The sequence below is a fragment of the Puntigrus tetrazona genome, chromosome 18, assembly GCF_018831695.1.
Source record: "Puntigrus tetrazona isolate hp1 chromosome 18, ASM1883169v1, whole genome shotgun sequence".
Taxonomy (NCBI): Eukaryota; Metazoa; Chordata; class Actinopteri; order Cypriniformes; family Cyprinidae; genus Puntigrus; species Puntigrus tetrazona.
The window spans coordinates 20,825,113-20,849,439 of record NC_056716.1 but is presented as its reverse complement, the minus strand read 5'-3'; the positions used below and the strand labels follow the sequence as shown (position 1 = coordinate 20,849,439).

General features: G+C 37.3%; 1 protein-coding gene across 1 annotated transcript in view; it reads left to right on the top strand.

Moving 5' to 3' along the window:
• shank3a (SH3 and multiple ankyrin repeat domains 3a) overlaps positions 1-24,327 on the top strand; it is a 225,513-nt gene that overhangs the window by 48,672 nt on the left and 152,514 nt on the right. Inside the window, exon 3 of the mRNA XM_043264469.1 lies at positions 12,097-12,496. Coding sequence (XP_043120404.1) covers positions 12,179-12,496 — 318 coding nt within the window. The 5' untranslated portion in view covers positions 12,097-12,178. The remainder of the gene's footprint in view (positions 1-12,096; positions 12,497-24,327) is intronic.

The following is a 24,327-nucleotide window of genomic DNA, read 5'->3' as shown; positions in this document are numbered from 1 at the left end:
ACACATTGTGTGGACTGTAGAGTCACTTTCATATAGACCGATACATATCTAGGAACACCAAGGCTCAGCTCAGCTTAAGTGTGTGTCTTTGTGCGGTGTTCAGATGTGTGTGTTTTGCTCTTGAAGGACACAGGTTGGCACAACAGCCAAAGAGGAAGGGCAGGAAGCATGAAATGAACCTGTCTGAGCTGTTCTTAACTTAACACACACACACACCTCTCTCTCCATCAGACAGTGTTCTCTCTCAGTTGTCACTCTCTTTAGATGGGAGCGTGTCGCTTTGCTCTGGCTTCTTGCCTTTGAAGCAGCCCATAGGTGAGGGCTTTTACAAAGCGTTTAACAACAATGTGCCACACTTATGAAGTGAAATGTGACTTCTCTGCTGTGTGTTTAAGTGTGGAGGGGAAGCCGGTAATTGGCTGTCTGGTTTTAGTAGCAGCTTCTGGTGGACGTCTCCAGTCTCGATTAGCCCTTCGACGATCATAATATGTTGCACATTGTCATTACAGCCTCTTCTGGCAAACATTTACCCACTGTATATGGAAACTTTATTTACATGCCACTTCAATATCAAGCTTTGAGAATGGGAGATGATGATGCACATCCCCTTTTTTTATATTATTTAATTGCGTAGAAACACCTTTATAATGCTACTTGTCATTTCCATCTGGGGATTAAAAACGTATGCATTTATTTATTTAGTGTAAAAGCACTGTTGTAGTACTTGCAATTTCCTTCTGAGCGTCATGTAATATATTTAACATTGTTGTTTAATACATAGTTATTTAGAGCCAAATTTTGGACCAATAAGAAGTTGTTAAATAATTCATATTAAACATTTTGGGAGTTGTTGCAGTCATAGCTGGTTAGGTCATGAGTAAACAGTGCACAACCTCTTTCTGGCTTACTAAGCGTCTTAAATAAAACACTTTGAAATTCGGTCCAGCAACCAGTTCTTCCCCCGCTATAGCAACCTGGTACATCGTAAGCGTTGTCTTTGATTCCCAGGGGGCTGATAAAGCGTCCCGACTCACGGAAATTGCATAAATCCAACCAATCAGATTGTAACTTGTTTTGGGAATGCTGTCCCAGGCCGAGCTTTTAACAGTAAATCAGCTCAGGTTTTACTGTGTCTTACTTTGGGAGGCCAGTGTAAATGATTTCCGCCATTTCCTGGTGGGGACGTATTTATAAACGTAATCAGGTTACATTTATTGTTTTTGTTCCTGTTTGATTTGCTAGAAAAGATTTGCTAGGCTTATGGTTTGTGCGAGCCCAAAGCGTGTCAGAGAGCGCAAATTTCATCCTCCTTTTGAGAGGCAGAACTGTCTAGAGAAGCAATATCTCCTCATAAACTGCGTAGAGCCTGAGTTACATTGGCAGATACTGTTTCATAATGTTGTGTGCTTCTAGAGACTATTTGCGGGCAACGCGAGCACAGAACAATTTGAGACGCCGCGGTCTCCTCCTCTCACCTGCTGAAGTCTCAGGATGCAGGGTGAGCTTTTCTCACTACCTGAGTGTGAACCTCAAATGAAGTGATAATTCAGGACGACGGTCTGATTTCAATCAGCTTCCTTTAGAGAATAGCTGGCTCACAGCTCACCCGGAATTCATTAAGCTTATTGGCTCTTTGTTTGATCCGATAAGATGCATCTCGTGCTCTCCTGCTCTGTCATTGGCACTGGCCCTCTACTGCCAGGCATTATCTACTGTGTGCGTGTTTGTGTTTTTTCTAATATAAGCCAGACTAATGAAGTACAGTATCATTTCTCATATGGGGTATAAACAAACCATAATAGCTAATAACAATAATACAAATATGACTATGATTTTTTAATTATATTGAAAAATTAAACAGTTATTGCACATTTAAAATAAAGGCTCTATATGCAGGATTGACACCGAGTGGTTGAGCTAGGTATTGCAGTCATTCTAAATATCCTCCTCTTCAGACTTGACACACATGCAGGTTGCCAGACTGACGACACCAACAGGAGTGAGAGCACAAAGCAAAGAATGAAACGAAACATGCTGTGTTTTCCACCAACTGGCAACCCAGGGTTCCGAAACACGATTGGGTAAACTGGCAGTGGGCGGGTTTCACAAAACAAAACAAAGCCAGGCCGGAAAGCACATATCTAAGTCCTACATACACTTCTAAGTAAATATATTAATCTGTAAGTGATATTTTTATTAATATTATTATGTTTTATTATCAATATGAACTGGCTTTTAAGCATTCATAAAATTACTAAATACAAAATATAAAAAGCGAAATAAAATTTTATTTAAATTTTCGACCACAAAGTTTAAAAAAACAGTTCACCCCCCAAAAAAATTGCCATATTTTACTCGCACCCAAGCCATCCTAGATGTATATGACTTTCTTTTTTCAGACAAACACAGTCTGAGTTTTTAAAAAAATGTATCCTGGTTCTTCCAAGCTTGGTAATGCTGATAGATGGTGGCCATGATTTTATAGCTCAGTAAGTCGGATATATTTGTGTACTGCGTTGGAAAACGACCATGTATGCATTTGTGGGGTTATCACATGCCCTATGAAGCAGATCGATGGGTTTTTGCAACAAAAATATTTCTAGTTTTAAAATTGCAACCTAAATAACTGGCTCACAGCAACACATGTGCGTCCCCGAGAGTGGCTGCGTCACACGTTGAGTTCGAAATCAGCCAAGCAACTCTCTTAGTTTTCTGTTGCAAGCGCCAAGATAACTTTGTGTTGAGAAAGTCATGTACACCTAGGACGGCTTGGGGGTGAGTAAAATATGCTTAAGTTAAGTCTAAGTTAAGTTAGTTTAAATGAAGCCTGAGACGTTAGGGCCTCCATCAGAACATACTTTTGAAACATACTCCATCAGGAACTATTTTTAGCAGAAGGAAAGCATTTAACGGGAAAACAGTAACTTAACAACCCTTAGCAATGACTTATTCACAGTACAGAACAGCTTCTTTTCTTACACGACTAATAGCAAATGATCACAAACATATTTGTCTCAGTGTATGATTAATTATTTTCCTATTTTCTGATAATGTTTTTTTTCCATCGTCGCTTAAGTTAATTAATATCCGGTATCTAGATAGGTTGTTGTGATATGTTTGTGGTGTACGGGACCCTGGAGGTTTGTTTCTGTTTGTGCTCTTTGATATTTACACAGTGTTCAGATTCTTTTTCCACACCGTTTTTATCCTCAGCGTTCCTGTCTGTAAATATACAGAAGGGATAAAGGGATAAAGAAGCACATCAAGATATTTGAACTTCCCCAAGATCTCTCAACGCAGCCATAAAAAAACCCCCATCAGCTCAGCTTACATTGATAAGTACAGCATTTTGTTGTGTAAACGGATCCGCAAAGCAGGGTTTACATGAAAGATGATACATTTACATAAATAAAATGAAAATTTTATTCGCTATCAAAGGAAATCCAACTGTTATAAATAAAACATTAATAACATTATTCACACTGTTTGGTATCGGCAACTCTGCAGAGACCCAGAGGTCTGGATTACAGCGAGGAGGGATTTGTGAAGCTAAAGATCTGGATCCGGATCCACATCCGGGTCTGATCCAGATCAGACCTTAAGGGGTTTTTGGGGGCAGATGTTTAGTCCTGACACTGGACGTGTTCGGGTTTCAGCCGTGTTAAAAATGCGCATACATTGACCAGTTTGTGCGCAAAAGCCTAGTGTACAGTGAGAACATGAATAATTCACTTTGTTTGACAGCTGGATTGAAAATAAGGGGAGCCATTGGAGACTGTATGTGAGAGCGATCCGCAGAGCGTTTTGTGTTGTGCAGAAACCAAAGGAGGATTTCGGGTAGAGCCGCCCAGCAAGGAAGATGCGATAACCTCATTTAGCCTGCCAATAAAATCTCCTATTATTTACTGTTTTGCATGCAACGGTATTTGCTTTGGAGAAATCCAGCGCAGAACATATTCGCGCATTTGGAAACGCAGATGTCTGTGTTGTGAGTGTAAAGGCTGCGATGGCCGGCTCTAGTCTATAGATAGTCTCTATCTTTGGCGGGGCATGATGTAATGGAGATGAAATATGTTTTCTGACACCGCCAACTTTTAAGCAGTCGGAGCCTCTTCGAACAGCAAACTATCACAGTCTCCCTCACTTTCTGATTTCGCTGTTATTTACCCTTCACCTTCATTTCTGTTCCGTCCTTGGAGACTTTTCAAACGAGTGGAGTGTGTAACAGCTCCGGAATTAAACTCGTCGGCGATGTAGTTTCCTGAATATATTGCAAACTGTAACAGATGCTACTGTTAGGGATGGACGCTGGTACATGGGCAGCGACAGACGCGTCGATCGATGTGGCTGTAACTGTAGCTATAGTGCTTACAAACATTTAATTCTTGCAGTGGTTTTGTCACTGGTTATGTATTTGTGTAATTTTGAGGATTGGTTAGGGACGGTGCATGTTCTTGCTTAGGATATATCAGTACGCTTTTTTCATTTTAATGTATTTTAATAGATTAGTTTTAAAACATTTTATCGACAGTTGTACATATATTCTACATATTTAAAAGTCACCCTAAGAATAGCATAGGCGACACTTTATAATAGCTTTGTTTAATGAATTATTAACGATTTTTGAAAACATCCTGCAACGTTTTAAATCTGAAAGTGCACCGTGTATAAAGGTATTGTCTCTCAAAAAAAAAGAGTCGACTCTGAATCATTGAAACAAGCCCCAAGCTGTTTCATGTTGACGTCAAAATGAATCATTAGCATATTGCCCGCTCACTTGTTGGTCTTTTTGTGTTGTTTCTGAATGAAAAGGCAAATTAATTATTTGCCACTATGTGCTGTTTTGGAACAAAAAAGCCCACAAACAATGCTTTAAATATAATCAACCCATCATCGGAGGTTGGAAGGATTAGTTTAGAAAAACGAGTCGTTTTGGTTTTGTTGAACAAATAAGGTAATAATAAAGGCATATTATAAGAAAATGAAAAGGTTTTTTTTTGTTTTTACCTTGCATGCATGTTAACCTGTTGTTTAGGATAATAAACCATAATTTTAACTGGACTTTCTAGTTTTTAAGTTTAATTCAAGTTAAGTTAATTCAAATGGCTACAAATATGATATGTCATAGAGAATGTTTACTGAAATATTAAACATAATGATTAACAGATCATTAGGTTGCATAAATTCAAATGCAAATATTATTAAACCTTCAGTTCATACACTGTATGATCATGCACTTAAGAACAATGTGTATATAATATTTATCGTATAATAATGGTTTTAATAATAATAATAATGGTCTCTTAAACATTATATAATTTTAAGATGTTTTAATTACACTCTTACAAATAAAGGTAATTCAGAGCAATGCCACAGAAGAACCATCTCTTTCTTACCTATTTATAATCTGAAGAACACTTCTTTTGCCACAAAGAACCAGAAACAGAAAGGTTATTCAAATGTTCTTTAAGGAACCGTTTAGACAAAAAGGTTATTTTATGGCATCGTGAAGCACCTTTGTGTAAAAGCGTGGTAAGTTAACATTTCAGTTTAGGGACCAATTCCCATGCTTGTTAGCAAAAAAATATATTGGCTGTTTATTAGTACTTATAAAGCACATATTGTGCATGACCATAGTCTACATCTACATCTACCTAATATCACCAAATACCTAAACTTAACAACTTCTTTACCAACTATTATTAAACAACAAATTAGGAGTTTATTAATGCAAAAGTCATAGTTAATGGTTCCTTAAAGGAACACTTTGCTTTTGTTTTTGAAAATAGGCTCAATCTACAACTCTACCAGAGTTAAAAAGTTTACCGTTTTTGAATCCATTCAGCCGATCTCTGTCTCTGGCGATAGCACTTTTAGCATAGATCACTGAATCCGATTAGACCAGAAGCATCTTGTTTAAAAATAATTTTCAGTATTTTTCTTTTTAAAACGTGACTCTGCTGTCGTTACGTCGTGTACTAAGCCCGACAGAAAATGAAAAATCGAGGTTTTCAAAAACGGTAAAACTCCGGGAGTTAGAGAATGAGCCTATTTTCCCAAAAAATAATTAAAGCGTTCCTTTAATAGTGCGAATTGGACCTTGAAATAAAATGTGACCAAATGTACAATAAATAATAATAGCCTAGCATTTAAGTGACGTTCATCAGATGCTCGGTTGAGAGTGTTGTGTGGGTTGTGGGAAGCTGGCAGTGGTGTGATGTGAACATCCGCTGTGGTGACTGAAGTTCATTCTCTGTCTGGAAGCGGTACTCATGCTCACGGACAGATCCAATGTGTGAGACAGTTTGATCTGCCTGCACAAGCCTGACTGATCACAGGCGGATTTGCCTCAACTTCCTCGAAGTTTTAAGTCTCTCATGGTATCAGTGGAGGCTTTTTGGTTTTGTTGCTGTTTTCTCAAAAAGTTGTTCCTTTTGACGTGTCTTTTATAGAGGAAAAAAAAGAGAGTGTTTATTTGAAATACCGACGCTGGGTTCTGCCAGGCTTGTCTTGCTGTATGTGTGCAGGCCTGTTGTCCTGTTAAATCTGTCTCTGAGCTGTTGCCAGTTGCTGAGAAATATCTACTCAAAGTCATATAGCAGATGTTATTTTTAGTTATTATTGATGAAGACTTTAATGAGATGGGCTGGGGAAAAACAGGGAATGGTACTGGGAAATGGCCTGAAACAGACTCCGACTTAGCCTTCATGTAAGACGCGACTAGACTTTCATAACATATATATGGCTATATATGTTTTTAAATGTGATATTCTATTATAAGGGCCATCATTTATATAAGAGAAGCGAAAGCTACATTATGCATGTTGCCGTTGGTTGGTTCATGTTAGCAGATGCTCAAGACACTGCGTACTGCATGTTAAATCATCTTGACTGCTCTCTCTTAGCTGTGTGCGTGTGGAGTTGTCTGATTTTCAGATTAAAGCTGATTTCAGAAGTGATATAAGCAGCTACTACTTACTGCCTTGAGCTTTCAATGGACATAAAATATTTTAGTGTCTTTTATACTGCTTGAAATGACTTGATATGCATGCTTTGTTTCAACGTAAATTCTTTATCATTTAATAATGCTATATATATATATATATATATATATATATATATATATATATATATATATATATATATATATATATATATATATATATTTAAGATATTTTGGATGAAAACTGGGAGGCTTGTAACTGCCATGTTATGAACACTGTCAAGGTCCAGAAAAGAATGAAATACATCTTCAAAATAGCCCATCTGCCGTCATTGGATCAATCTGTATGTTATGGATCAATGAGAATACCTTTTGTAAAAGAAGAAAATGATGTTATTCAACAATTAGTCTCCTCCATTTCTCTCGCCGTAGTGCCATTTTGGAAAGCATCCACTGAACGCAAACTATGCATGCTGTTCTGTGTCAGCTGCACCACAAGGTGCGAGATATGCTGTTTTTGTTCAAACCGGAGTGTTAATATATGTAGAAAACATATGTGTGCAGCTGACACAGAATAGCATACAGTTTGTGTTCAGTAGATATTCTCCAAAATGGCACTACCATGACGTAGAGAGATTCTAATTGTTGAATAACATCATAATTTTTCATGTAAAAAAAAAAAAAGTATTCTGATGGCTACATAACATTTAGATTGCACCACTGATGGCAGAGGGACTATTCTGACTATGTCTTTCATAATTTTCTGGACCTTTACAGTTATATTTACTGGCAGTCAATCGGACATTCAGAAGTTTTCCTTTTTTTATCTAAAATATCTTACGAACAGAGCAAGTTACTTCCAAATTGTAAGACATTATATATTACTAGTTATTGTCTTTTAAAAGTAGTTAGTTTAGTGTCTCTAAATTGAAATGTGTTACACTACATTTTTTGAATTACTTTCATTAAAATAACCGCAGATCTATGACAAGCCAATCTAAATAGCTAAAATGTTTATTGCAGCTTATTATAAATCTAGTATAATGCCAAAATGGTGTAGTATGACTGCGTAGGTCTCCAAATCAACATCATAATGTAATAGGCACAATGCAGTAAGGACAATGACTGTCAGAATTACAAAAGTAGTATGTTTTAAATAGGCCTGTTAAGTGATAATTTGTAAAAAAAAAATCAAATCACATAATGCATAAATTTTGACATTACAAAAAAAGTTGCTTCATAACACACAAAAATGTAAATAAAAAACTAACAGCGCCAGTAGGTGGTGGCAAATCTCTGATTTAATAAGGAAGTTATTCAGTCATGCATCGATTCTTTCAGATTGATTCAATTGATTCTGATACTGTGTGTTGATCTGAGAATCACAGCAGTTCTCCTAGGGATTTATTTTCGCTGGCTATCGACAATGCGTCTAAAATGTAAGTATTCACACCTTTATATTCATTTTTAGGTAAAAACGTCTATGCAACCCACTTTTGTCTTTCTACCGGCCAGTGATAATTCTGAAAGAAAACACGCAATGTTTATAATAACACATGCGACGTCTATGCGCGTCTGACAGAACCGCGTTGCTGAAGAGGTTAGGCTATTTTAGCGAATAGTTTGCTCTATCATTCGACTGAATTTACACACATGCATTTTAAGTGTTCATGTTCCGTCCTGCTCTGTAGCGTATTCTTCAACCGCTCAGGTCTGTGACTCTGTTCTAACGAGTACAACATTACCAAAATTGTATTGTAATGGATTACTGCGTTACAGCACAAAGTAACGCGTTGATGTAATGCGTTACTTTTGTAATGCGTTACTCTCAACACCGCTTACGAGCGATTAAATAATAAAGAACGAAGCTATCACAGGTTTGGTACGACAGGGGGGTAAGTAATTCATTACAAAACGTTCCTCTTAAAATCAGTTTATTTTGTGTTTTTCTCTTTGGTTTTGCAAGGATTTTTTCCTTGTCTCTGTCAGCTATATCAATATATAACACTATATTCTGTGCAGGTAGATAAATATTTTCAAATATTTTTTATTTAAAAATAATTGCAAATGTATAATATTATACTTTCTGTCTCAGTATGCAAAAAATATAATATATATATATATATATATATATATATATATATATATATATATATATATATATATATATATAAATTGCACTACCATAATGCAGAAGATAGGTTCAAGCAGAAGTGATTTTAAGCATTAGCGGCACACTATAAAACTTTCATCTGTTTTTACATCTACTGCCTGTCTGTCTGCTAATTCAACCTCCCACAGAGGCGGCACGGCATACAGCCCAGCTCTGTGTGTGTTCACACCAGAAAATGACAGTTTAGAAAACAATATGCCCATAAGTGTTAACGCAAGAAAGACACGCAATTATGCTGCTGATCAAGACAAACTGAAGGAAATAGTCAGTCAACACTGTACAGGGAAGAGAGACAGTGAATGAGAAATAGGATAACAAAGGAATGAGAAAGAGACTGAGGGGAAACACGTCATGGGATCGGATGAGTTTGAGATGGACGGCATAATAAAGTGGAACAATGACATGGGGTCAATCAGATTTTGGCCCGCAGAGATAAAGACGGGGGCATGTGAGCAAATGAGAGCAGGAGTCAGTGACGGCGATCCAGCCAATGGGAGTGCTCTAGCATGATGACATCACAATGATGGGAGGGAGGGGATTCCTGCGGTGAATCCATAACTGTTTTACTCTCTGCTGATTGCATGTCAGGCTTTCTTGCTTTCTTTATTTGTTTGTTTTTTGTTTGCCTGCATTGGGTTGCACGCTGAGGAGGGAATTTGCAAAGAGAGCATGAAGCCAGCCGATAGTGCCGTGTAATTTGCATGCATTAACTCTGCAGTGTATGTGCAGCTATAGCATTATTTCAGTGCGTTTAACACTGGATCGCACACATTCATTCTTTTGTAAATTAACTGTAGACCTAAGCATTGTGAAAGCCTCAAGCGTGCATTAAAAACTGACGTGAACACAGTTTGTGTGTTATACTGTATACGGAGCACTTACTGGTCCAGGTGTTATGTGATGTTGTGCAGCAGCACCTCTTTAGTCGTGCTGCATAGTATTCGGTCAACCTGATAAAATGTTGATTTACGCGCACAGATACACGCATACACGCAAACTGACAGCGTGAGGTGACACTCACCGATGTGTGAACACATCAAACTTTGTCAGATAGTGTTGGTAGATGTTGCTTTGCTGTGGACTGCGAAGGCAATATTTGCTTGAAATCAATATAGCAGTTCAACAGCCTCTCTCTCTCTCTCTCTCTCTCTCTCACTCATTCGCTTATGTTTTTACACTGAAGCTCTGCCGATTATCACGTATCTGATTTATTAGATCACTAGAATTCTCGTTGTATCTGATATCATCGTTTTAACTGTAATCTGTCTGATTGTGATTTGTAGCCCGCAGGTTTGCCTGTCCTGCTCAAAATCTCCCTTTTGTCATTTTGCTCTGTAATTCTCGCAATTATTAACCATGTAAACCCGGAATGGGTTTATTTTGCGATAATGATTGGCTGAAAGTGTATTATCCTCTTATCCAAATTACATGGCTGTTTACTGAATAAAAGATGAATACGCATTAAATATTGATTGGAGTTTATTTTATGTGAGAAGAAAGACAGTTTGGAGCGATGTAGGCGATATGAAACTAGCACAGCTATAGTATGTATGAAATCATCTGCCTGGGTCAGCGGTCAGTTATTAGTAATCGATCAGTTCTTTTGTGTATTCTTTGCATTATTTAATGATTATGTTCTAATTCAGTTTATGGTTCATTCAGAAATGTGTTTAACCAGAATTGTAGTCCACAGATTTAAAATTCTTTCTCTTCTTTTTTCATTTAGATTCTATAATTTCTTTAATAATTGTATTTTTTTTAATTAAATTAAAGGCAACTTAAATTATTGACCCCAAAGCTTTATATAGACTTTATATAGAAGAAATACTTCTAGTTAGCAAGGACAGATCAATCAAAAGTAACAGTAAAGGCGTTCATGTTGTTATATATATAAAAAAAAAATATTTATTTATCAAAGAATGAATAAAAGTATCATGGCTTTTTACAAAAATGTTATGCAGCACAACTGTTTTCAACACTGACGATGATGATAATAAGCAATATTCGTAACACTTCAGAATAGAGAACACTTGTTCACTGTTAACTATGACTTTTTCCCCAGTAAATGAATAATTTGCTGCTTATTAATAGTTATCAAGGTAGTTGAGTTTAGGTATTGAGTAGGAGTCGGTATATAGAACAAGGTCATGTGGAATTAGGCATTAATATGTGCTTTATTACTACTAATAAATAGCTAATATTCATATTAGAATATTAGCATGCTAATAAGCAACCCTAAAGTGTTACTGAAAAAAAAACATGTGACACTAAAGACTGAAGTAATAATTCTCAAAATTCAGCTTTGCATTACATGAATAAATTATATTCTAAATTACATTTATATGGAATATAACTAAACGTTAGCATTCTCATTTGTATTACATTTTAAAATATAACCGTTTTAATCAAAGACTGTGAATGCAGTCTTGGTAACTTCTTGTAGATGTAGTACGGTATAAACATAAGCCTTGCAGCAGTATATTTTGTGATAACTTACACGGCAGTTTCTCAATTAAATAAATAATTAAATGGGCGTGAAATTGTATTTTAATTTTATCATTTGAGAAGAGAGTGTAGGGACCTGAAGACTTGAACATTGGTTGCTTGCACCAGAGGTCCTATATAGAAACAAAATACTAATTTAACTGAAACAAGAGAGCTTTTGCAATAATAAATAACCAATATCAGGTCATTTAGCAAACTAATCTGATTGTTTTGGATTATTTAATGCTGATGTTGTAATCTGTTTTATTGTTCATTGATAAATGTGTTAAACCGGCATTATAGCCTACAGGTTTGATGCTTGAAATGCTTAATCACAGCACTCATCTAACCTCTCTCTCTCTCTCTTTCTCTCTCTCTCTCTCTCTCTCTCTCTCTCTCTCTCTAATCCTCTCTTGCTTCTCCTCCCCTCCCCCTCTCTCTCTCTCTCTCTCTCTCTCTCTCTCCCTGCGCTGGTGTGTGTGTGCGCGTGTGCCAGCAGCTCCCCGTGCGTGTGTGTGTGTGTGTGCGCGTGTGCGTGAGGGAGGCACTATGCAGTCGGAGCTCCACACACACAGAGCATGCCTGTGAGTGCGGGCTCGGGCAAACATGAGCCTTCCCAGCCCAGAGATCGTCCACAGCAGCAGCCTGAACTCCCGTCTGAGCCCCCCTCCGCCCTCCCCCTCTCCTCTCTCCCTCTCTCGCTGCCTCTCTCTCTCCCTCTCCTCATCTACTCTCGCCCTGCGCAGCCTCTTCCCCGCCACCTCTCCAGCACCAGCCGGGGGGACATCTCCCGCTCTCCGCACGCCGACGTTTGCCGAGCGCCGGCCGGCCCCATGGAGGAACCCCAGGGCAACACACTGGTCGTCCGCATAGGCATCCCTGACCTGCAGCAAACGGTGAGTTCTGTCAGCGCTCCAAACTCTCTCTCCCTCTCTCTCTCTCTCTCTCTCTCTCTCTCTCTGTCTTTTATTGCTTGTCCTGTTCTCTTCTCTTTCAAGCATGCACTTGATTGTTCTCTTTCTTTTTGTGCCTTTTTTTATCCCCCTCGCTCTTTTCGCTCTTGAACGTAACCTGTCTTCATTAGTGCGACTGCGGCGGACTTTGAAAACTGGGCACTTGGAGAGAGAATCAAAAGGTAGATACAGTGGCGGTAGCTTTACTGTAATTCACAGGGACTTTTTCCCTCCTGTCGTGAGGCTGTCAGACTTGTCAGTTGGGTTGCAGTGTATTGTACCGCGTCCCTAGGGCCCTCCGGAGCGACATATGGTGCTGATGGATATGAGAGCGCCGTGTTGAAGTGCAGTAACTCACCTGTTCCTTTTGGACAGATACAGGTGTTACGGTTGCAGGTGGCGTATTTAATTAATTATTTTTTTCAGCATTGGATTTGGAGGCGGGCTTGAACTTTGATTGCATATGAGCATGGCTTCTTTTTTTCTTTTTTTTCTTTTTTTTACCTGTGGTTAGTTAGTGACGTGTTGAGGGTGTTTAAATGTGTGATGTGCAGTGACCGGAAGTCGGTGAGAACTGGTGATTTCGAGACATGACTGGAGGAGTGTCTGTTTTCAATTTGTATTTGTAGTACCGGGGGACAGCTAACCATTGGCATTTTAATGCAAATATACTGTACTTATGATATTTACACTGGCATTCAGAAGTTAGATGCCGGTATGACATTTTTTTTAATCAAGGCTGCATTTATTTAATCAAAAATGCAGTAACAACAGTAAAATTATAAAATTATAAAACAAATATACTTTTCTGTTTCAATATATTTTAAAATATTATTTATTCATGTGATGCAAAGCTACATTTTCAGCATTATTACTCCAGTTTTATCACATAATCCTTCAGAAATCATTCTAATATGATGATTCAATCTTATTACTATTGTTGAAAGCAGTTTTGCGGTTTAATATTTCTGTGGAAATTTTAATAGAAAAGAACAACATTTATAGTATTTTTAAGGGTGTAAATGTATTTACTGTCACTTTTGATTTAATTTAACGCATCCTTGCTAAACTTCTTACTGACTCTAAGCCTTTGAATGGTAGTATATGTTGCTTGCAAATACATTTATTTTATTTTTTTGTAAGTTTTTTGTTAGAATTTTGAATGGATGTCAAAGGAAAGTTGCTAATAAAGCCTTGCTAACTATCCAAACCTTGACCCCTTAGAGCTGAGCAGGGATCGTGGGATTGACAGCAATCTGGAGTATAATGTGAGAGCCTCAAAAATGCTTTTTGCTTTATACCTTAATTCAAATAATAGGCAGCTGCCAGTCAATGGCTGCGAGGATCTCAAGGCGTCTCAAGATTTTCCAGTAGTTCTGTAGCTTCTGGTTGATTCTTTATTATAACATATATTTTAAAATGCAGTTTCTGCATTTTATTTATAGCTCAAATATGGATGGGTTAACAAAAGTGTCACTTATGTACAATTACAGCAATTAAAAAAAATGTATGTATGTAAGTGGTATGTATGATTATTTAATTGGCTCTGCATTGAAAACAATCATTGACCATGCTAAAGGCAACCAAACGTAGCATATCTGTTGTGTTTTGGCCAGTGTTTTATTTTTTAGCCAGTGACCTCCATTGGCAATACACTGAGCAAATGTGGAAACAATGAAGCTCACGTGATCTTGACATAGATGAATATGAGGTTTAATTGTTTGGACTGAGACGGATCTGATGTTGGATTCCAAAAATATAACCAAACCTGTTTGACCGAATCTGTGTGTCTAGGCTTGGCTGAGTTGGCCATAAGAAGGTTTCTTGCATGTTTCTCAGCCTGTTTAGTCGATTCCTTTGGTGCGTTTGATGCCTGTGAAGTGAGTAACTGCAGTAGAATGAGTGAGCATCAGATCAATGGCTCATTCTGCCTGTCAGAAATGTGTTTCTCCTCAAATCTCTCATCCTCGATCTCAAGTGTGCATTGGTGGACTTGCATGCATTAGTGTGGACTTCTGGTTGCATGTGAGTGTGTAAGTGTGTGGTGATGTGTCAGAGCCTCATTAAAAGCAGAAAGTCATAGTGTTAACGAGCGCTGTCCTTTAGCAGGGCCCAAGTCTCTATGTTAATAACGAGAGGTAAATGAGAGCAGGGAGAATGTGTTAAATGCCAGATTTTCACTGGCGCATCCCACTGCCACACGCCTTTCAAATGCTAACTCGCACCCGCTCAATCCTGATAGTATCTTTGGCATTATAATCCAAATAAACAATATCAGATTGCAATCTCTATTCTCATATGCCCGCATCCGGCTTCTGAGAGCATGAAGAACTCTGAGAAATCATGAATGCAATTTTTGAGAGGGAAGCGGAAGAGGTTTTCAAACTTTTTGATCTGAAGGACTATGATGGTCCTCCGAAGAGAAATGTCCACTGAGTGGCACTAAAAACAGGTTCAGGCACGTTTTTATTATGCTGGTATATTGGTATGTATTGTGGCGGTTTAAAATTTAAATATCCCTGGACTGTTGCTAAAAGTTAATGCTCTGTCATGTTGGAAATGTGCCCTACAGCAGTGGTTCCCAACCTCATTCCTGGAGGCCCCCCAACATTGCACATTTTGAATCTCCCCTTTGTCCAACACACCCATTTCAGGTCTTTACTAATGAACTAATGATCTGAATCAGGTGTGTTTGATTAGGTAGACATAGAAAACATGCAGTTCTGGGGGGCCTCCAGGAACGTGGTTGGGAAGCACTGCCCTACACCAAATCCAACCCTAAACCTAACCGATAGTGTTAACAAATGCAAAACTGATATAAAAACTCATTTGTCGATGCAACCGCGTCATTTCAACACAGATTTGATCTGTTTTGTTGAACCGGAGCTGCTCAACTCTCAAGTACATTGTTTCCCCTGAGCTACCGTCTATGAGAACCCGTAGATATGAAGCTGGATATGTGTGATGCTAGTGTTAAAAAGCATAAGTTTTCAAATATCCCAGCACATTAATATTGTTTTGAAGTCATATAATTATATTCTTCAAGTAATTGTGCGAAAATCATGTTTTATTAATCAAAACTATGTAAATTATAAAGATTAAAAAGGGGTCAGAGTTTCACTGCCTCTAGTGTTAATATCTTTTGGGAACTAATTTTTTATTGCTTAAATTGAACAAACATATAGTGTTTTATACTGAAAAAATATAATATGATTGATTTGATTGAAAAACACTTTGAGTGTACAGTAAAACGTAGTAAAGTGCTATATACATGCCTCTTTCATTCAGTATCTACAATGATACTCAGATAATTTGCTTTTTGAAAGGATTTCAGTTATGAGTTACATGAGCTTTCATACTGAGATCATCTGATTTTTGGTTGTAGACTTTGTATCTTGGCTAATTTGAGCATATTTTGAAACAATAGTGAAATGTCTAGACAGATGTCAGATTAATGGACACTTTTTTCAGGAGGAAAACGTAAAGTCTCCATTTGTTCTCCAGTTGATCTAATTACTATTTGTCGTTATATAGTATAAAGAGCTGTTATGTGTAAAGTATCCCAATTCGCCTTGAAAATATACATGGAAATATTTAACAATTCATTGAAACATCTTCTTTTGCCTTCACTTGAAAATAAAAAGTGCACTTAAATCCTCCATTGACGTCTATAGTCAGATTCTTTATTCATCTTTTGCAGAGCTGCCTTTGGCAGTGATTACAGCTGCGAGACTTACTCTAAGTAGGTCTTCTGGATTTGCAGAACTGGATTTGGTCAGTTATTCCTGTGTCCTTCATGCAGATGCTTTGTGGATCATCTCTGAACTGTAATCTTCAGGTCTCTGAACACATTTTCTGTGGGGTTTAAATCTTGGCTTTGACTTTGCCAATTAGAGATGTCTAGAAAAATGTCCTTGCGGCAAGTGTTGGTCATTGTCATAGTCTCAAGTCTCGTTTTTTTCCCCCCCATTGCAGATTTCCTTTCGTTCCATTCAATTAGCTCCTTCAGATGATCAGATCTCCAAGTTCTAGCCCACAAAAAGCTTCCTGCTCCACGAACTTGCTCGAATTTATGATTTTAGCAATTTTTGCAAGCCAAAGAGAGAGATGTTTCTCTCATCAGATCTAGGAAGGTTTTTCTTTAGTCTTATCAAAATTCTGCAACTGCCAGCTGGCTAAGACTAGGTTCTGGCACGGGTTTAGTAAACAAGAGTGGCCAGGGTCCTCATTATTCTTTTTGGATGGATAACCAGTCTTTGGGGTTTTAAACATCTTTCATTCTTTTCAATGATGGTCTCCACACTGCTTTCAGAAACCTTCAACATTTTGACATTATAAATTGTATGACCTCATGACTGTATGGATGACTGTATGGTTATGCGTGTCCAGTCAAGTGAACTATGGATGTCTTGTGCGCATTAATCATACAGGCTACTTTCTAAAAGCTAGTTATAACAAGCATTAAATTTATAGCTAGAAACATAGTTCTAGTTAATAATAAAAGTGTCCCTTCTAAAATGAATGTCAAGATAAAATGTGCAAGTTAAAAAGGTTTGAATCGTTTCTAAGCTGTGAAAGCACTCTTTTTGCAAATCCCTCACCTTGCATTAATGTCGCATCTGCTTACAGTGTGTCTTGCGATCGTTGTTGGCTGTGTTCATTGCAGGGTGACTTCCCCAAGACTGTGTATATTAATAAAAAAGGAAAGCAAAAGGCAGAGGAAAAAAATGATATGTGGAGAAGAGCACATGTCTCTGGAGGGTTTTGGTTAAGGATTTCAAAGTGTGACAAAAGCCCTATTCCCTGACGTTAATCGCAGAGGGACACCTGTGATGTACTTACACATGGCACAGACTACAGGGACCTCACTGCTGGGAGAGAAATGTTACGCTTTACAGTAGATTACAGGTGAAAGTTTGACTGTACGCGCGTGGATGTGTGCACTCTTCTAAGGAAACTAACCTGTTCGTATCTCTTGTGTGAAATTCAAATAATTTCCCAAAGAGAAATAATGTTCTTGTCTTCAGTTTTTCCTTTTTCACATATTGGTTTTGCTTAAAGGAAGAGCTCTCTCAAAAATGTAAATTTCTCACCCTCATGTCGTTTCGAACCCTTATGACTTTCTTCTGGGGAAAACAAAAGAAGACATATTGCGTAATATCTAGACTGTGCTTTTTGATAAAGGGGACTGGGACTGTTTAGCTCCACTAAACGATAAAAAAGCCACACAAAAGCAGTCCATATATGACTCATGTGTCTTTGTGTGAAATTTAAGTCATTGCTAGGTAGCTTTATGTAATTCTCGTGCGTCAAGAGTCGTTGTGCGAAATTTTACATTAATATCGCATGACATTAGTGACGTCAAACTTGTTTGCGTGCCGTAGTTGAATTTGAGGACTACACTAATTGGATTTTCAATAAAAATTACTTATATTTTGGTCTGCTCCTCAAGCAAAGATGGCTTTTGAAGATTTGTAATATTTTGCAGTGCTTTCATGATGCTTTTTTCATCGTTTTTCTGGCTTGACAATCCACATTATGAAAAAGTACACTTTTGACATTCTGCAATACTTCTCCTATTGTGTTCCGCAGCAGAAATGAAATCATACAGGTTTGGAACGACATGAGGGTGAGTAAATTATGACAGAATTTTCATTTCGGGTGAACTATCCCTTTATTGGTTTCATATTGACTGCCAATCCCACTCACAGAAATGTCTGGCATGAGCTAGTTCATTCAGGTTGATTACCCAGCTGAGCTGTGCTGCTCAAATACATGCAATTTGCCATTAAAGCAGAGCTTGATCTTATGTCTCTGCTTCAACAGCATTGCCCAAAAAGGACGGGAAAGGAGCCAATCACCAATGTCAATTTTGGAGATCTATAGAATGTATTCAGGAGCATCTGCATGCATTTTTCAGTGTTTTGAAAGATATTTGGTGGCTTCATTGCCTGAGTAGTCAATGTAACTCCTGCACTATATAATCTTTTGGAGCCATATAGCAGCTTTGTGCAGTTGTTGTTTGGAAAGCATGAGTAATATTAGAGCAGTTTTCAGCAAATACCTTCTTAAATTCATTTTTTTTTCTTACATAAAGCACGAGTGATACGCAATGTGTCAGAAGAGTGATGGCTCACAGATCATTCCTTTCAGTTGCTCAAACTTGAGCTTTAACCACTGCTCCACATTGTTCCTGAGTAAAGATTTGATTTCTTCAGACATGATTTGTTCATTTGTGGTAATGATGTACTGATTCACTCCCTCTATTTAGTAAATTGTGGCCATGTTGTACTGATTCGTTCACTCGTTTTAAAACAAAAATTAGGAAATTAATTAGTAAACTGGGACCACAAGTGTACATGTACTGTAGTGGGAAGAAATTCTTGATTCGAGGTCCAGATCTACATTAAGGTGTAATGCGTGTGTGTGTGTGTATATATATATATATATATATATATGTATGTAATTTTTTCCCCTGAACATCATGTGTGGGGCACTGCAGTTTTGTGATATAGACTATATAATGAAAGCTCATATTGGATTTTAAGTGTCAATTTTAGTCGTGTCCCGTGTGATTTGGTGATGGTACTTGTTCGTGATGCTCTAGTAATCAGCCTCTTGGTCCCAGCTCTCCTGTTGACAGATGGTATGCGTGGCTCAGTATGGACGCAGAGCACGGTGACAGCTGTAATACACACCTTACAGTCCACCTGGCCTTCCTCTGCGGATGTCTAATGATTGTTTAAAACATAGAATAGCATTCTCGGCACGTTTAATTTACATAATGTGATTTTTGTGTTTTCAGTGGCAAATAATGTAGGAAGGTACATGATTAATTGCAGTAAAACTGAAATCGCATTATGGATTTCATTGTGCCATATCAGCCTAACAGGGTTACAGCTTAGTGCGATTCCCAAATCAGAATGACTTTTATTAAATAAATATATGCGCTTTGTGTTGGAGAGCGAAGTGCAGCTTTATTGTCTTTTACACGTGAGCAGATTATCATCCAGTGTTTTTAGTGTCTTGGTTTGCGGTAAATTGATGCATCTGCTCTGAGTTTGTTCACTTATAATGTGCGTTTAGGAACATGCACCTTCCCACCTTTCCAGAAGAAGTGCTTTTTGTGCTATAATAAAGGCTCAATGGTTTAATGTTTCAAAATAAAATAAATAAATAAAATTTAAAGGAAATCTGTCATTAGTTACACACCCTCATGTCGTTCCAAACCCATAAGATTTTTGTTCATCTTCAGAAAGCAAATTAAGATATTTTTGATGAAATTGGAGATCCTCCATAGAGAGCAGCACAACTGAAACGATCGGAAGACACTCCATGTGACATTAGTGGCGCAACCTCCATTTTACAACAGTTTTTTTGTGCAAAAAATACAAAAATAACAATTTATTCAACCATTCTTCTTTTTTTAAAAAATGACAGGTTTGGAAACATGAGGCTGAGTAATTAATGACATTAATTTTCATTTTGGGGTTAACTAACCCTTCAAGACAAAAGTATTTAATATATAAATATGTGTATTAGTATTGTCGTTGCCATTTAAAGTTGTATTGTGAAATTCAATTATTAATGTAACTGTTACATTTTTGGTATTGTTGGTAATGTTTTTTATTCTTATATATTTTATTTAGTAACAGTAATAACTTATAAATAATTATATAACTTATATATAATTATTATATAATCATGTTAATATGTAATAATATGTCATTTATGCCAAATTTTGCATCCCTACAAAGATGCACTTTTATTTATTTTTAATTGCGTTTTAAATCACAATTTTTATTCACCAGGTTTTAATTAGCGTGTGAATTTTCAGACATGATAATTCCCCGCCCACTCAACCTTGATCACATTAGCAAAATAAGAAAAAATTAACATTTTGATTAAACATTGCTTTGCTTTCTCTCCTGGACATTTACTAATAAAGTAAATACAGTTCGATTAATTTAGCTTCATTTGGCTTATGTCTTATAGCGAAAAACCTCCTGGAAACTATACTGCCAGGTATTTGGAGTCAGTCTTGATGTTGTGTTCCAGAACGATATGTGATGTTATTGAGGCGAGACGGCATCATCCGAGCTTGAGACAGACTGATGGGTCTGAGACAGCAGAATCTCTGGAAGACTGGTGTCTGACTGCAGCTGTCCGATCTAATGCCCGTCTTGGACTCGCCGCTCTGGATCTGATTATTTTTGGGTTAGCATTATTAGCATTGAGCTGTGAGCATATTAGCCCCACTTCTGCTGCCCTGCTGCTTGATAAAGGCCATTAATTGAGAGCAGCTTTTGTTTGGACCTCAGCAGAAGAGATTAGCCTTTCACCTCAGCCACAGCAAGCTGTCTAAACCACATAAAGAGTCTCATTCTCTTTCTTTCTTTTTCTGTCACTGTATACTTAAACAGAGGAGATGGATGCATTTTTAACAGCGCAGCGTGCTTGCAACAGTAATGCATGGTCATAAATACGCTTTTAACTCGCAGCCGTGCAACGGTGTCACTTCACCAGGATCGTCTTTTTCTTTCACTCTTTCTGTTTGATCATTTAGCTTCTCTTTCTTACTCTGTCATTGCTACATCGAGACGTTCTCTCTTTCAGCATTTCAGAAGGCATCTTGCCCCCTCTTCTGGCACACACGTTCGCTCGGCACGACGATGCCATCCATCACGGAGGAGATGGGGGGCTTTGTTTGCGGAGGCGTCTCACGTTCTACCGATGCTATTTTTAGCTCATTCAAACCCAACCTGCACTAGCATGTCTGCCGTGGACTCTCCCAGCCCGTCTGGACACATTCACATAAATGAGAGCTGGGTTTTAGGAGCTTGTTATTCAGGTGTGTCCTGCATTCATCTGAGCAGGTGAAGGGAGCTGTCCCCGTTGGACTCTGGGATTGATGTGCATATGGCACCGAGAACAGACCTCGACTGAGATCTGTGCTGCTCTGGGCATTTGCACTTCACTTTGTTCTTTAAGTGGAGTTAAAGCTTTCTTTTCCCTCTGAAGCTGTGAAAACAGGGATAATCTAAAAGCATGCATTTATATGTTAAATATATTTAAAGGTAATTTAAAATATAAGTATATAAATGCATATACATGTAAATATTTTCACAAAACTGTATGTGTGTGTATTTATATATGCATAATAAATACACAGTACACATCCATATATTACATAAACAGAAACTTTTATATACACATACATACATATATACACACACATACATACATATATATAAAATGTACGTATGTGTGTTCAGATGTTTTGAAAACAAACTGTTTTATTTTCAGTAAATCAGTAAAGTTCAAATTCAGTAAAATAATAGTGTCAGTTATTAATACAATTTGAAATAACTCTTAATAATAATAACTCTTAATAACTTTTATTTAACAAGGCATATTAAAGGTACAGTAAATACATTTGTAATTTTAATAACATTTTTTTTTCAAAAGAAATACTCTTCATCAAAGTACTATTGACCAAAGAATCCTGAAAAAGAATATTGTGAACAAAAAAAAATTAAATCAGCACAACTATTTTCAACCTTGACAATAATAATAAATGTTTCTTGAGCAGCAAATCAGCATGCTGGAGACAATTCAGCTTTGAACTCAGCTTTGTATTACCAGAATTAATTACCTTTTAAAATATATTTAAATAGGAAAAAAGGTAGTAATGTTAATTGTAGTTTTGGGTAAGCAAAAAGAGTTCTTTTAGAAAGAATGTAAAAACCCAACCCGACCTAAACTTTTGAATGGTTTGTCTTCATTTAAGTAAAGTAAATGTATGTGAGAGAGAGAGAAAAGAGGATTTCCTCAGCTTTACTACAGAACCGTACAGTTTCTTCCCTGCGGCAGTGCTTCTCCAGACGGTGTCCTCATCCCTTTATTAATTATCTTCTTCGTTCATTGATTCTTAAACTCCAGCCTGTAGCACAACACACACACCTGTAGTATCCGGTGCAGAGAGCTAATGACTGGACAAGACGAGGTCAACACATGAGAAATGACTGTGAGTTTAAGACTGACAACTGTTGTTAGTTTATGACCCTGCTGGAAAAAATATATGGACGTTTTAAGGTTTTCCAGTACAGATATCATTATAAACATTACAAACCATTGACTGTTAGAACTACAAATTTGGCAACCTTTTTACTGAATGGTAATTATTAGCAGGGTTGCCAAGTTGCGATGTTCTTCCAGAATCAGGCTGATTGTGCCAAAAGGATATTTATTTATTTATTTTTTTTTTACTTTTTCCCAAGATTTGAAAGAACTTGTAATTGACTTGTCAATAAATAATTGGAATAATTTTGCATTCTGGCAATGCTGTGGTTGATTATGACTTTTGTGAGGGAAGGGCCTTTGAGCTCCATTATGAAGGCTGTTTATGATTTTTGCTAGTAATTTTCAAATTGAAATGGTGTCTAATAGTGACAGTAAAATATGTATTTTGGGTATGTGAGTGGCATATGTTTTGATATTTAGATATGGTCTTATTTTGGGTTATTTTTGCTTGAGCAGGAATTGTTGCACAGACCTGGCAACCCTATCCAGTAGTGTTTTTGATAATACGGTAGAATTGCAGCTGGCAATTAGTTTGTTTTTAGAACATTTGAATATTATACTTATATTATTATTATAAATTATGGCACTGTCTAAGAAATGCACCTCAGTTATGGTTATTATACACAGTGCGTCTTGTTTACAAAATGTTTCTGATTTTATTTGTTTCTTATAGTTTTTTGTTTCTCTCTGCAGTATTCTGCTCTTTTTCTTTGGCCATATCTCTCGTTTCTCTATTAGAGCGGCTGTGTTTGTGGATTCTGGGTGTTCTCACTGTTTAAGTGCCAAAGGGAGCTTCAGTGCCCTGGGCAATTTACATCCCAACACAGACTTTTCTTCTGAGTTGATATAAGTGATTGTGAGCGATTGTTCTCTCACATCTCTGCAGTATGAGAAAGATCCTGAGGGAATGTGTTAGTCCAGCTTTTGCCCATCTAAAACGGTTAGTGTTTGTTTGCAACACGGCCAGAGCGCTGTATGTATTCATTTCTGGTCTAATGTGTTTGTGTTTATGTCACTAATGCAAAAGGTTTTGTGGTAATACTCTGCTATTCTTTATTCTTTACATTTTGGCCTACGCTACGTTATTATTATTATTATTATTCGTTTTTGTAATGGTTGTGAAAGAATTCTCTTCTCCTCACCAATGCTGCATTTATTTGATCAAAATATTGTAAAACAGGAATATTGTAAAGTATTATTACAGTTTAAAATAACACATTTTAATTTTAGTGTATTTTTAAATATCATTTATTCATGTGGTGCAAAGCAGAGTTTCCAGCATCTTTACTCACGCAAACATTATGGTGAGTTGCTGCTCTAGAAAAAGTTTTTTTATCGGTGTTGAAAACAGATTCGCTTGATGTTAGATGTCCACTTGTTAGTTTGCTCACAGTATTTGGGGCACTTTGGGTTTTTCAAGATGAACCTCAAAAGATTGTTGCCAATTAAATTGTATTTCAGCTTTTTTTCCCTGTAAGATCAGCATATGTGGATGCGTTTTTATATGTGTGTATATGTTGATGTCATTTTGTGAGTCTATAGCTACAGTCATCCAGCAGATGAAAGGAGAAGTGCAGCAGTCCTCTCATTTGTACAGGAGATAAAGCTGTAATTTGCTGCTCTCTATAGAGTGCCTGTGAGGGGAGGCTCTCAGCCAAACTGACAGGAATGTATATTTGTGCATAGGCTAC